The following is a 14,891-nucleotide window of genomic DNA, read 5'->3' on the forward strand; positions in this document are numbered from 1 at the left end:
GCAAGACTAATGGATGCCTTTAATTCCCATCGACCTGCACCGGGACCATAACCCACTATGTCCCTTCCATCCATCCATCCAAACTTCTCTTAGACGTTGAAATCGAGCTTGCATGCGCCACGTGTGCTGGCTGGCCACACTCTCACGACCCCTCTGAGTGAGTAAGTTCTTCCTCTTGTTCCCCTTAAATTTTTCACCTTTCACCCTTAACCCATGACCTCTAGTTCTAATCCCACCCAACAGCAGTGCTCTGTGTCTTGTGATGGAAGAGTACCATTGCACCTGCCGGAGCTTCCGGCGCCTTAACACAAGAGATTCCGCAGATGCTGCAAATCTTGACCAACGCACTCAAAATGCTGGAGGAACTCAGTCAGGCAGGCAGTATCAACGGAGCGGAATAAACGATCGATGCTTTGGACCGAGACCCTTCACCTGTTTATTCCCTTGCATAGATGTTGCCTGACTTACTGAGTTCCGACATGAGGGAACCACCGCGCCCGGACGGCCCCCGCGGTCACTTTGACACTTCAAACTGCTACATGCCAACCTGTTACGTCACCGTTCGCGTCCTACGCAACTGAAGCCGGCAGCAGTCACGGGGCATTGATTGACAGGGGATTCATCCATTCAGCACCCCCCAGCCTGGTGACGTGTCGGGGCTCCGGCCGACGTGCCCAATAGCTGGGGGCGGGGAGGAGCGACTTCCTACTCTCTCTGTCCCGGTCGGACACCCTTGAGAAGTGGGTGGCGGAATCCAGCGGGTCGCCGGCGCGGCGTGGACGACCTTGAGTGAGGTGGCGGGCAGCGAGGTGAGGGAGCGCGGGTAACCCGGCGCAGAGTCGCCCCGCGGCGGGAGTGGGTGTGAGTGTGATGGTGCCGTAGCCACTGATGGTGGAGTCGGTGGCCGGGGTGAGGACCGGTCCCTGAGCCCGCTCCCGGCCTCTTCTGACCGCGGGCAGCGGTGAGCGGTGGCCGGGGCGAGGACCGGTCCCCGAGCCCGCTCCCGGCCTCTTCTGACCGCGGGGAGCGAGGACCGGTCCCCGAGCCGGCTCCCGGCCTCTTCTGACCGCGGGCAGCGGTGAGCGGTGGCCGGGGCGCCGCAGGTGGCGAACTCTAAGCTCCAGCTGCCCTGGAGGCGGAGAGGAGCCGGGCTCGAACCCGGGGTACCGAGCCCCATTGAAGGGAAGCCTTCACCGGAGGCGAGCGAGGGCCAGGCCGGCGGGAATCGGAGGACAGGAAGCGGCGAGGCCTGGTTTTGTAATAAGGCTTCATTGAGAACTCCGTTTTATCAGCAGTACGATGGGGGCCTTGGTGTTCCGAAAGCTCTCGCTTCTACTTTCAGCCCCTCGCCCTCTATCAGATTCATGGGTTTCGTTTTTAAACCTGGATTTGCTAAGTGGATGCTGATTAACCGGTCTTTTGGAAGCGAGTTATTGGCCACGTTTGGTGAGCAAGGCACGGGTATTGGGTATACGTGCATAGCTATTCCTAAAGGCTTGACTTAAAAACGAAGGCTTCCGGCTTTTGGCCGGGTTTGGTGAAGGATAAATGAAGGGCAGAGCCCGAAGCGCGGTTCCTGAGCCATCCTGCAAGCCCTAACGAGGGGTTGCTCGCTGGTAGGAGGGAACACGTGGGTTAATGCACGGGGGTCGCCATAGGGTCTCTGATACGACCAAGGGGGAATTGTTCTTGCCCTCCGGCCCGGTTCTTGCGTAATGCCGGTGTACGGTCCTTGAGTGCCGGAAGCGGCTGTTGCTGGGAACACCTCCGCTCCTTCCGATTCCTGTTGGATGATGTTAGGACCTTGAAATGGTCCACCGCGCCGGTGTTGACCCCACGTTAGACTTTAGAATGACTTTCGGTTTGACCTTGAAGCTGCAGTCGGTTGGTCCGAAGTAAACGTGTTGAATTTAAAGTTGGGGCTATGTACCTACCGCCAACGTACTTTTGAAGTAAAAAAAAATCTCACGATGTACGTTTAGTGATGGACTGTTCTTTGGGTGTGGAATGTTCGACCTGTAGATGATCCTGTGACTAGTTTTGAAAAACATCCCTGCCCAGTCTGCAATTCTTAGCATCCTTAACCAAACCACAATCCCCATGTGCCTTTTCTGGCCTGGTTTCTCTTCTAGCTTTAGCCACAGCTGTGTGGCCTCTTGCATCCACGTTAGCCCGAAGATTCCTACCCTTTCAGTTATCTAAAACTGAACCCTAGATAATGTGGGTGTGCAGAGGATGTTTCCCACAGTAGAAGAGTCTAGGAACAGAGGGCACAGCCTCAGAATACAAGGACATCCTTTATAACAGAGGTGAGGCTCTTCTTTAGCAAGAGGGTGATCATTCTGTGGAATTAGTTGCCACAGTTAACTGTAGAGGCCAAATATTTGGGTATATTTAAAGCAAGGGTTGATAAATTACTGATTAATAAGAGTCTCAAAGGGAGAAGTTAGGAGAGTAGAGTTGAGAGGGATAATAAATCGGTCATGATGAAATAGTGAGCAGACTTTATAGGCTGAATGGCCTAATTCTGTTCCTATGATTTTGGTCTTGCATTCCTCCTCCCAACTACCATTGGGGAGGAGGCACAAGAGCCTGAAGACCCGAGCTGAATGATATAGGAGCAGATTTCGGAACAGCCCATGAGCACTGCCTCAGTATTTTTGCTCCGTGTATCAGGAAACCCACCAGTTGCAGTGTCTGTGCTGATGATGGGATTTGTCACCTTTGATTACCAGAACCACCACACGGTCCGATTTATCACTTCTCATCCAAGGGCGCATAGGAGATGAAAATTAATTTCCTTCCAAACGAATATTGAGCAGACTTTCCATTAACCTGAGTCCTTGCCACAAGGTGTGTTTTTAAATGTGGCGCTTAAAGCAAAAAAAGGTAAAATTTACTTTTATTGTGTGAGTGTTTATGAATTTTAGGGGCTTCATTGCTTCTAAAAGGTATCTGTTGTACTGGAGCCTCAGAAGAGGATGGTGTCGTGCCTGAATGTCTACTGTCCAATAGCACTGGCATCAATCATCGGGAAGAGCCAGAGGCTGGTTATGGTGTGACTCATTAGCTCCTGCTTCGGAGATGACTTGGATCCACACCAATGCAACAACAGCTTAGTAGATATGATTCCTGTGGCTCTTTACTCTAGATGACAGGCTGCTGTTCATTGACTGTAATCAACACAATTTTTCCATCTAAAATTCAACAAGCTTCAAGACAGAGGCTCCTGTATCTCCCTTTGTAGCTGGGTACTTCCTCGTCGGCAGACCAGAATCGGTGAGGGTCGGTAATGGCCTCTCACTGACCATCAACTGCACGCTTAGCTTTCTGTTCTACCCTCTACATGCACAACTGTGTGGCGAGGCAGGCACAGCTCTAACAGTGGTGGAGAGAGTCAGCAGCCTTATGCACCTGGGCATTAACGTATTAGCTAACCTTTCCTGGGCCCAGCACATCACTGAAGTCATAAGGGAAGAACACCAATGTCTTTGGGTTTGGCTTGTCACTGAACACTACCAGATGTGCCGGTGAAGGAATCCAGACTCTCTGCATCGTGACTGGGTCTGGCAGTTTGAACACTCAGGACTGTCAGAGTCTGCAGAGAGCAGTGGACTCTGCCCAAAACATCATGGGTGCATCCCTCCCTACCATTGGTAGTGTCTGCTGGAGATGTTGCCTCAAAAAGCGACCGTCTTTCATCAAAGATTCCCTGCATCTGTGTTGTGTAATCTTTTTGCAGCTATTGCCAGATAGAAGCCTGAAGCCCCACACCAGGATTTCTTAAAAACAAATTTTATTGATACACAGCACAGAATAGGCTCTTTGAGCTGTTCTGCACAGCAATCCCCTGACTTTGCCCTAGCCTAATCACAGGACAATTTAGAATTAAGTCTTTGGACTACGGGAGGAAACCGGAGCACCCAGAGGAAATCCACGTGGTCACGGGGAGAACATACAAACTCCTTACAGGCTGTGGTGGGAATTGAAGAACAGCTTTCCAGTATTTGATTCTTGAACCATCTGGCAGAACCTGGATCACTTGATTTTAGTATTGATATAGACTTTAATTTTGGTATTTATTTATGTTGTAAAATCTGTGGGTATTTTTTCTGCTTGTATGGTATACGCCTATGATGCTGCCGCAAGTTAGTTTTTCATTGCATGCGTACATATGACAAACTCAGCTTTGTCTTTAACATTTGAATTTTCAAGCTGCAGATCAGTAACAAAGCAGAAATTGGTGAAGGTGTAGCTGACGACTCCTACTTTCTTCCTTAGAAAGAACAGAATGGGTGATATTGAAAAGGGCAAGAAGATCTTTGTTCAGAAGTGCGCACAGTGTCACACTGTTGAAAGTGGTGGCAAGCACAAGACTGGGCCAAACCTCCATGGGTTATTTGGACGTAAGACTGGCCAGGCTGAAGGGTTTTCTTACACGGATGCAAACAAAAACAAGGGTAAGTTCTAGGTGCCTGGGATTTCCTTTTCAATTAGAAACTTTTAACCCCTTCACTTGTTAAGAAGATTTGCTGCTTTTGAAAATCATCACTTCAGGCATTTCACTTTTGCATTATACAATAGCTGAAATATGAAATGTAAATTCTGATGTGAGATTTCTAAATCTTCAGGGTTCAAATTTTAAACAATTTGTCGCTATTAACATATTTTGCAAAGTGGTGTGCTTGACAAACAAATTGTTTGGAAATGCAAATTGAGCCTAATTATTATACAGGATTTATTATTGTTTTTCAACATCACTAATTAATGAGAGATCTTTCATTTACTTTATTTGAATTATTAACTAATGTCAACTGTATGACTTTAATTGCATCAATTGAACTTTGATCATGTGATCAGTTAGTTTCCATTTGTTAAATGCTAACATAGCTGATTATTCATCTCTTTCTCAAGCCTCCATACTCAAAATCAAATTATTACTGGATATTTTGGAAGCATTTAGTAAAAGATTTCTAGCATTAGCATTGATGTTTTGGTAGCAAACCTTTATATGAACAATTTGGGTTTTTTCAGCATGCAAGATCTTTTTGGAATAGAACTTTTAAGCCCCCCCCCCCCCCAAACAAGCAACCCAGGTTCAATTCCCACCCTGTCTGTAAGGAGTTTGTTCTCAGCAATCTCCTGAGGTTCCCCTCATTTAAAAAAAATATACAGATTAGTTGGTTAATTGGTCACACGGGTGTAATTGGGTGGCACAGGCTTAGGGGACCAGAAGGCTCATTAGTCTAAATAATGCTTAAAAAAATTAGCCTTTTTTTCAATCTATCCCAAGCTTGGGGATCTGTGGCTATCTGACAGTGAGGAAACGTTTCTGAAGTGTATTAGTATAGTCAATCATTATATTGTTTGTGGTAAAATTACTGACTTTGTATGTTGTTAAAGATCAATCTGGTCAGGTACTATTTTGGGATTGCTGTTCTTGCATGCATTTTCTATTCTTTTAAACTTTCAGTTCAAAGTTCAAAGAACTTATAATAAAGTTGTCACCATTTACAACCCTGAGATTCATCATCTTGTGGCCAATCACACAGGAAATACAATAGAATCAATGAGACCAATCCCAGCAGGGAAGACAGCAAACAATACGCAAAAAAAACCAACAGACTGTACAAATACAAAGGGGGGGGGGGGGGAGAACTAAAAATAATTGGCAATAAATATTGAGAACGTGAGATGGAGTCCTTGAAAGCGAGGTCAGTTCAGTGATGGGCTGAGTGAAGTGCCTGATGGTTGAGGAGTAATAACTGTTCGTGACCTTGGTGATGCGGGTCCTGAGGCTCCTGTACCACCACCTTGATGGCAATGGTGAGAAGAGAGCGAATCCTGGGTCCTTGTGTTGCACGGCCAGTACAATTTTGGAACTTAATCGTTTATTTTGTTCTCCTTTAAACTTGTGTACTGGAAATGACGTTATACAATCTTGAATCTTAAAGTGCTCCTAGAAACTAGCGGAAGGATAATCTACGTTGAACAATCACAATGTACAGTTTGTAATGTGTACTTCTGGGTATGGCAATGCACTTAGCAGGAGGACAAATTTAGTCATTTGTCCAGGAAAAGGAATGATACTTTGTAGTTGTGGACTTTTTCCAATGTTTGAGGTGACTAAATGTAGAAATAAAATTGAATATACTGCACTTGGAAGATTTTTGACTTGTGGTTTTTAATTTTTTACAGAACAAGAGACCTCCACTCATTTAATTTTCTTGTTTTGCCCTCAGTTTATTGAATGAATTTCCATAGGCACCTTCCAACTCCTGTGATCATAAGATGATTTATATTTGATCTTTGATTCTGAACGTAGGCAGTATTTTGACCACAGGCCTCATTAGAGCACACAGGTATGAATGGGTGCTGGAAGTATTGCTTCCCTGACCTTTAACCCCTCCCAGAATTTAGGGCTACTCTAGCCAACTGAAGTTGCTTTACCTCCTGATCAAACTGGTTCTGTGTGCTGATCTGAACGCACTCAATCGTTTCCAGACAGTTTTGGGTGGGAGTTTTCATCTGATTTGAAGGTGGTGACACTTCTTTTTCTGCACAGGTATTATCTGGAGTGAGGAGACGCTCAGAGTTTACCTGGAGAATCCAAAGAAATATATCCCGGGAACAAAGATGATCTTTGCGGGTATCAAGAAGAAGGGCGAGCGTGAAGACTTGATAGCTTACCTTAAATCTGCCACTGCCAATTAGTTTGCAGTTACGGTATCTGCTGCCTTATTTATTAATGGTTAGATTTGTCTCATGATTGAGCAACCTGAGAAGGGTGTTGCAATCGACTTTTTAAACTGGTTTTTTTAACCATGACCCGTACAGAGAATTCTCTACCACCCTGTAACACTGCTCAGTTTTAAAATTGTAAATCACTGGTAATTCATTCTGTTGAGACAATAAAAGCGAAGATCGATCATTAAGCGTTTTTCCTTTTTTTTTTCATGGCAGTGTCACTTGTCTGATTTGTTTAACTGTGTTGATGGGCCAGATCACTAATGCACTAACTGTGTGGGTTCTCACTATCTCTGCTCCATCTGAGCCCCAGCCAGAGCTACTGGAAAAAAGACCAAATCTTCCCCCTCCTCCCCCCGCCCCAGAGGTTATTTCAACCAAAGCATTTGCAGAGCTTGGCCACATCAAACACCCACCTCGTTGGGAAGTTGTGGCCAGGGAAGTGTGAGACAATTTAATGAAAAGTTCATTTTCAGGTACTTGGATATGAGTCTTGTCACATTTTGAAGGTAAGTTTGAGAGTTACCAGATCTGAAATAGAAGTGTTAAGCTGTATATCATAATGATTACATTTGCATGTAATTTAAACTACAAATATTAAAACTCTAGATTACACATCCAAAAAAAAATTTAAAGTGCGAATGTATTTCATGCAATTTTGATGCCACTGTTTGTATTTTATACTGGTAGGTAAGTTTTTTCATTGCAAATTGATTTCTTTTTGAATCTCTTTCATATGTAAGTGCCTCACTGGTCTGACCCTTGGCATCACGCAGAATGTTTCCTCCTGTTTTCACTTCATTGGATGGCAAATGAGTCTGACAAAACTTTGGCACTAGATATTTGTTTTAAAACTGTTAGAACTATTTTGATAGCTCCAGTTATTATCAGAGAATGTGTGTGATATACAACCTGAAATTCTTGCTCTTTGCAAGCATCCACAAAAACAGAGGGACACCAAAGAGTGAGTGACAGTAAAAATGTTAAGAATCCCAAAGCCACTGCCCCTCCCCTTCATCCACTTACTACAGCAAAAAGCATTGGCATCCACCACCCACCATGCGAGTGACAGCAAAGCCCCTAAAAAGCACCATGAACTGCAATACCACAAAAACTAATGATTCACCCGACAATTTGACATGCCGCAGGCTCTCTCTTCCTGATAAAGGGGCAGAGAGATCTCGCACAGGGAGAAGGAAGACTAACAAAACAAAAAAAGGTCACAGATTGCAATGTTAAAGTCTGCCGCGTTTGCTTTTTTTCTCCTGAATTCTCCAGCTCGGAGTGGCAGCAAGCTTCTCCTCCATCGCACCGAAGCCATGCTCGTCCACTAGGCGGTGCCCTTGGGATATCAAAAAATGCCCAGTCGGAGACTCCTGGGAGTGGGAACCACTGCAATTTGAGTGCAGCTGCTGGTCAAGGACACTGACAGAACCCCATCCACCTTGAAAAGGAAAATGAGACATTAACAATAGAAATTTGGCTGTTTCTGCAGATCAGCTTGAAGAAGTTGCTCTCTAGTGCCATCATAGAAGATTTTCATGTTCATAAGCATACTTTGTGGTGGTTTAATAATACAAATGCCTATATACTAAAAGATTTAAAGTTTTCATTTCTCTGTGCAGCTCTTTAATTTCCAGATGTGCACACATAGATCAAGAATGGAGGATGCTAATGTGCACTTTATTCATTTTAGTAATGATTTAATGACTCACCTTAGTGATCTTCTAAATTGATTTCATTCATCTTTAACTATTTTAAGTATTGTAACAGACAATTCTGTAGCCTGTACAGATCACGTTTGTGAGTGGTGGAAACAAGTTGGTATTAGGTTGCAGAAGTTTTCCACTAATTTTTCAATAAAACCGTTGAAATTTAGCAAGTAAAGATGTACACTGCCTAAGTGCAAAGACTGGAAGCAGTTCAATACCTTACAATAATATATAATTGATGAAGAGTCCTGCTAAAAGGTCTCAGCCCAAATTGTTGGCTGTTTATTCCTTTCCACACATGTTGGCTGACCTGAGTTCCTCCGGAATTTTGTGTTACATTACAATAGTTTGTTCAATACATCTCGTGTTGTATGATGTAGGCAACCATGGTCTTTTCATGGCCATGATTGTCCTTGGCAAATTTTTCTACGGGAATGGTTTACAAGACAAGTAACCCCAGCCATTACCAATACTCTTCAGAGATTGTCGCATAACCAGCTGCTCGTACAAACATTCTCCACTCACTCCCATGACTTTGTGTGACCCTAATCGGGGGAGGCTAAGCAGATGCTACACCTTACCCAAGGGTGACCTGCAGGCTAGCAAAGGGAAGGGAGCACCTTATACCTCCTTTGGTAGAGACATTAATCAAGTATCTGGTTAAATCTTTAACATTAAAACAAATTGAAGATGAAGGACCTTTGAAATTGCCAGGTGATTATAAGCTGCGATGGTCAATGTACAAGGCAGTTCATATTTTTGGGAACAGTGAATAGTAGTGCTAGATGGATCAAATGGCTTCTGATTCAGATATGAAGCAAAGCAACTTCCCATGCAAGATTTGTCTTGAATCCTTTAAACCTTATGAATTAGTTAAATAATAATTATTGACTGCCCACCCATTCACAGTAGAATCTCAGTAGACTTTATCCTCCCACTTACAGTGACATACACTGCCTTGAAAAATAAAGTCTTAGCCATTCGTACCAGGAAATGTTAAAATTTTCTTTTCTTGCTTTTCAATGTACTTACGAATTATTTTTCCTTTGCTTGAATTGCTTGCTTATACACCTTGACCAATTTTCCTTCATAAAGAAAATGAGGGAATCTGATGAACCATCAGAGGAGTCTACATTCATTGATCACTTTAGTAGGTACACCTGCTTGTTAATGCAAATATCTGATCATCCAATCATGTGGCAGCAACTGAATGCATAAAAGCATCCAGACGTGCTCAAGATTCATTCATACAACCCAACATCAGGTGGGGGGGCCAAAACTGATCTGAGTGGTTTTGACAATGGAATGATTGTTGGTGCTATACAGGGTGGTTTGAGTATCTCAGAAAATTCTGATTTCTGGGATTTTCATACACAACAGTCACTAGAGTTTACATAGAATGGTCCCAAAAAATCCAGTGAGCAGCATTTCTATGGGCAAAAATATGTGGTTAATGAGAGAGGTACATGTGGAATAGCCAAACTAGTTTGAAATGACAGTAACTCCAATAACCACACGTTACGACAGTGGTGTGCAAAAGAGCAACTCTGGATACACATGTTAAACCTTGAAGTGGATGAGTTTTAGCAGCAGAAGCCCGCTCTGGGTTCCAGTCCTGTACCTAATAAAGTGGCCAATGACTATATATCTGAGAACAGTCAAAATAGTTTCCTTGGCAATGTAACACATAAAAAATGCTGGTCAACGCAGCAGGCCAGGCAGCATCTATAGGAAGAGCTACAGTCGACGTTTCGGGCCGAGACCCTCCGTCGGGACTAACTGCTTTCAGTTAGACCTGACGAGGCGTCTCGGCCCAAAACGTCGACGGTACCTTTTCCTATAGATGCTGCCTGGCCTGCTGTGTTCACCAGCATTTTTTACATGCGTTGCTTGAATTTCCAGCATCTGCAGATTTCCTCGTGTTCGCGTTCTTTGCCAATGTGGTGTGATTTGCTAGGATGATGTATACATATTGGTGCCATTTCGGTGATGGTCAGTACTTGGCTGTAAAATTGCAATGAATCAAACTGAAGAATTGGGATACAAAAATCATAGCCCAGGAAATATTTTCAAATCTACACTAGGTTGATTGTCCATACCTAAAAAATCCTGAAGACTGGAAAATTGGAAATATCACTCCACTGCTTAAGAAGGGAGGAAGGCAGAAGAAAGGAAATGACTGAATTTCAAAGTACATATATTGCAAAAGTATATGTATGCCACCATATACAAACTTGAGATCTATTTTCTTGCAGGCATACTCATTAAATCCATAGAATAATAACCATAACGGAATTAATGGAAGACTGCACCAACTTGGGTGTCCAACCCGTGCAAAAGACAACAAATTGCAAATATAAAAAGAAATAATAAATATTAACATGAAATTGTACTAGAAAATGAGACCATAGGTGTGGGAACATTTCAGTGATACTGAAGTTATCCCCTTTGAACAAGGGTCTGATGTTTAAGGGGTAATAACTGTTCCCGAATCTGGTGTTGAGAGTCCTGCGGCTCCTGTACCACCTTCCTTATGGCAGCAGTGAGAAGAGAGCATATTCTGGGTAGTGGGGATCCCTGATGATGGATGCTTCTTTCCTGTGATAGTGTTTCACGTAGATATGCTCAATGGTGGCGTGGGCTTTATCCGTGACGGACTGGGCTGTATCCATTACTTTTTGGAGAACTAGGGTTGTAAGAACAGCAGCACAGTGAGTACAGAGTGGCTGACAGAAACCAGGAAAGTGCTGAGCACTTGTTGAGACTGGATGGAAATGCTATGTGGTATTACCCCCACCCCAGCAGTGGTTGGTATTAGTGGTAGTACGATCACTCAAGTCAAGTATGATATTCGCCTAAGCAGTTGTCTATTGGTGGAAGCCAATCTGGGATCCACTTATTCTGGTGTAGTGTGGGTAAGAGTAAATGGTAGCTGTGGTTAGTGGTTGGGTCTTTTGGTTTCTCAGTCCTTTTTCAGCTGCTGCTTGCTTTCTGTGACACAGCAGAGGTCGCTCACATGTAGCAGATTCTCTCCATGTGTATTTAAGGGTCCAATGTCTTCCCAGTTTTTAAATGTAATGTTGAATTTCTTGAGGCAGGTTTTGATGCTGGTTTTGAACATTTTCTTTGCCTGCCAGGAGCTCACCGACCTTCCTTCAACTGGGTGTAGGGGAGATGTGAGTCAGGCATCCAAATGGCATGACCTATCCATCGGAGTTGGTGTTGCTTCATCGTGGTGAAGATGCTGTTCATGTTGGCCTCCTCCACTACGCTGATAGTGCATCAGTGCTTCCAGATGATCCCCAAATCTTTCATACGGCTCTTTGGAGCTTTCAGGTGCCTACTGTAACTGGTCCATGATTTGGTTCCATACAGTAACATAGGAAGGACAACTGCTCTATAAACCAAGTGTTTTGTTTGGACCTGTAGGTTGCAATCTTCAAATACACTTTTCCTTAATCTTGCATAGGCTCCACTAGCACTGCTCAGTCAGTGCTTGATATCCGAGTTTGCTTTTAAGGAGAGAATGCTGCCAAGGTAGAGAAATTGGTCTACATTTTCTAGAATGATATAGAGGGTTGGATAAGTGGCTGGTTAGGCAGTGGCTGATATAGGACCTGTGTCTTTTTATATTTAAAACAGAACCCAGGGCAAAGGTGTTCGCGATACATCACAGGTCTTCTTGGTATTAGAGTTGTTACTATAATAAATTTGCACTTAAAGTGCATAGCTGCTATATTTGAAGCAGGGACAATCTTAGAAATATAAAACACAGTAAGAACAGTATCACTTTAAGAATGACAATGATGAAGTTGGCAGACTTTGTAATTTGGTAAAGTGCATAAATTGATGCCAAGATCAAAGTCAGTTTAAACCAAATGGCACAAATTTAAGGAGATGTCAGCAAAGAAGAACCGGTACCTGTGAGCACCCATGGCATCGACAGTGGCAGATATGGTGAGACAGCCATGGAAGGGCAATGGGGATCAAGTGTAGAAGCAGAAACAGAGAGGAGATGAACAAACAGGGTATGCTAAACAAAAGCACATTTTGGCTGGACTTATTCGCTCGTTTTTTTTGCCATCTGTGTGATTTGTTCTTTTTGTGTGTTGAGTGATGTTTTCTTTGAACGGGTTCCATGGTGTTTGATCACGGCCCATTCATATTCCCTTTCAACCCCATCCTCTCCCTTAGAATAACAGGATGCCCCTTTAGAACAGAGATGAAGAATTTATTCAGCTAGTGATTGGCGAATCTGTAGAATTTATTACCACAGATGGTTGTGGAGGCGAAGTCACTGGGTCTATTTTTGGTTCTTGATTAGTAAGGGTGTCAAAGGTTATGGGGAGAAGGCACAGCATGGGGTTGAAGGGGAAAATCAATCGGCCATGATCAAACAGTATAGCACACTCGCTGGCCCCAATGGCCTTTACCTTCGCCTATGTCTTATGGTCTTCTATTTCTCCAGAGACTCATTCAATTCAAGTTGCCTTTGCTTGTTATATAATTCCATTTTTACCGGAGCAAACCTGCGGTATCCTCGGTCATCCAAGGCTCCCCACTTTGCCTTTTTCCTTTACCAGATAATGCTGGCCCTGAAATCTCATTTTAAAAAATCCCTCACCTGTTAGATGTTTTACCGATGAGTATCTGCTCATTTTATACTTTTGCCAGCTTTTCTCATATGCTATTCAAATTAGTTATCTCACAATTTAGGGCCCTATCTCTAATCAGAATCAGGTTTATTACCACCGGGAAGGGTCATGAAATTTGTTAACTTAGCAGCAGCAATTCAATGCAAAACATAATAGAGAAGAAGAAAAATGATAATAAATCAATAAATTACATCAATTACAGTATATGTATATTGGACAGATTAATGCAAAACCGGTAATATATATTTAAAAAAAGGTGAGGTAGTGTTGATGGGTTCAATGTCCATTTAGGTATCAGATGGCAGAGGGGAGGAAGCTGTTCCTGAATCACTGAGTGTGTGCCTTCAGGCTTCTGTACCTCTTGCCTGATGGTGACAGTGAGAAAAGTGCTGGAGGTCCGTAATAATGGATGCTGCCTTTCTGAGACACCATTCCTTGAAGATATCCTGGGTACTTTGTAGGCTGGTACCCAAGGTGGAGCTGACTAAATTTATGACCCTCTGCAGCTTCATTCGTTCCTGTGCAGTAGCCCCCCCCCGCCCCATACCAAACAGCGATGCAGCCCATCAGAATGCTCTCCACGCTGCATCTGTAGAAGTGTTTGAGTGTTTTTATTCGACATACCAAATCTCTTCAAACTAATGAAGTATACCCGCTGTCTTGCCTTCTTTTTAACTACATCGATATGTTGGGACCAGGTTACTGCCTCAGAGATCTTGACATCCAGGAAGTTGAAGCTGCTCACTCTCTCCACTTCCAATCCCTCTATGAGGATTAGTATGTGTTCCTTCGTTTTACCCTTCCTGAAGTCCACAATCAGCTCTTTCGTCTTACAGACGTTGAGTGCCAGGTTGTTGCTGTGACACCATTCCACTAGTTGGCATATCTCATTCCTGTATGCCCTCTCGTCACCACCTGAGATTCTACCAACAATGGTTGTATTGTCAGGAAATTTATAGGTGGCATTTGAGCTATGCCTAGCCACACAGTCAAGGGTATAGAGAGAGTAGAGCAGTGGGCTAAGCACACACCTCCGAGGTGCACCAGTGTTGATTGTCAGCAAGGAGGAGACATTAACACTAATCCATACAGTTTGTGGTCTTCTGGTTAAGAAGTCGAGGATCCAATTGCAGAGGGAGGTACAGAGGTCCAGGTTCTGTAACTTATCAATTAGGATTGTGGGAATGATAATGTTAAATGCTGAGCTATAGTCGATGAACAGCATCCTGACATAGGTGTTTGTATTGTCCAGGTGGTCTGAGGCCTAGTGAAGATTGTGTCTGCCATCACAATAACTGGCATGAAAGTTATAAAGAATTTTGATCAATGTTTTCCATCCATCAGCTGCCAAGTTTCATTTACCTTGATATGCCATCTCTAATAGTACTATTACATAGGTAAGTGAGTTTACCATTGTCACATGCATGGAGGTACAGTGAAAGGCTATTTTACTTGCCACCCATACTGATCATTTCATTACAACAGTGCATTGACACAGGACAACAGAAAACAGAATAGAATAAAGCATGTACAGTACAGACGGACAATACGACGCAAGGGCGTAATGAGTTAAGCAGTAAGTGGAAACATTTAATAAATTCCAGTCAATACTACAAAAGCTAAAATCCACCACGTTGAGATGCAACAGGACAACCATTGGCGTAGAACGGAGCCTCATAAAGACAACCAATGTTGGGGAGGGGAAATATAGTAAGAAAGCCAACAGATTGGAATAAATTAAGCCACTGTTAAGGAAAATATAGACGATGAAGGTCAA

General features: G+C 43.5%; 1 protein-coding gene across 1 annotated transcript; it reads left to right on the plus strand.

The window, feature by feature from the left end:
• Nucleotides 1-690: 690 nt before the first annotated feature.
• Nucleotides 691-6,935, plus strand: LOC140212442 (cytochrome c, testis-specific). The gene is made up of 3 exons (XM_072283236.1): nt 691-809; nt 4,282-4,460; nt 6,566-6,935. The coding sequence occupies exons 2-3, from the start codon at nt 4,292-4,294 to the stop codon at nt 6,712-6,714; spliced, it is 318 nt and encodes a 105-aa protein (XP_072139337.1). The 5' UTR covers nt 691-809; nt 4,282-4,291; the 3' UTR covers nt 6,715-6,935.
• The last annotated feature ends 7,956 nt before the right edge of the window (nt 6,936-14,891 follow it).

This window comes from Mobula birostris, chromosome 19, assembly GCF_030028105.1.
Source record: "Mobula birostris isolate sMobBir1 chromosome 19, sMobBir1.hap1, whole genome shotgun sequence".
Taxonomy (NCBI): Eukaryota; Metazoa; Chordata; class Chondrichthyes; order Myliobatiformes; family Myliobatidae; genus Mobula; species Mobula birostris.

Bases quoted from the DNA above. Each gene is read 5' to 3' on its own strand.
- LOC140212442 (XM_072283236.1), top strand. From the start codon at position 4,292: ATGGGTGATATTGAAAAGGGCAAGAAGATCTTTGTTCAGAAGTGCGCA. The intron at 4,461-6,565 runs GTAAGTTCTAGG...TTTTCTGCACAG, and splicing joins GGATGCAAACAAAAACAAGG to GTATTATCTGGAGTGAGGAG.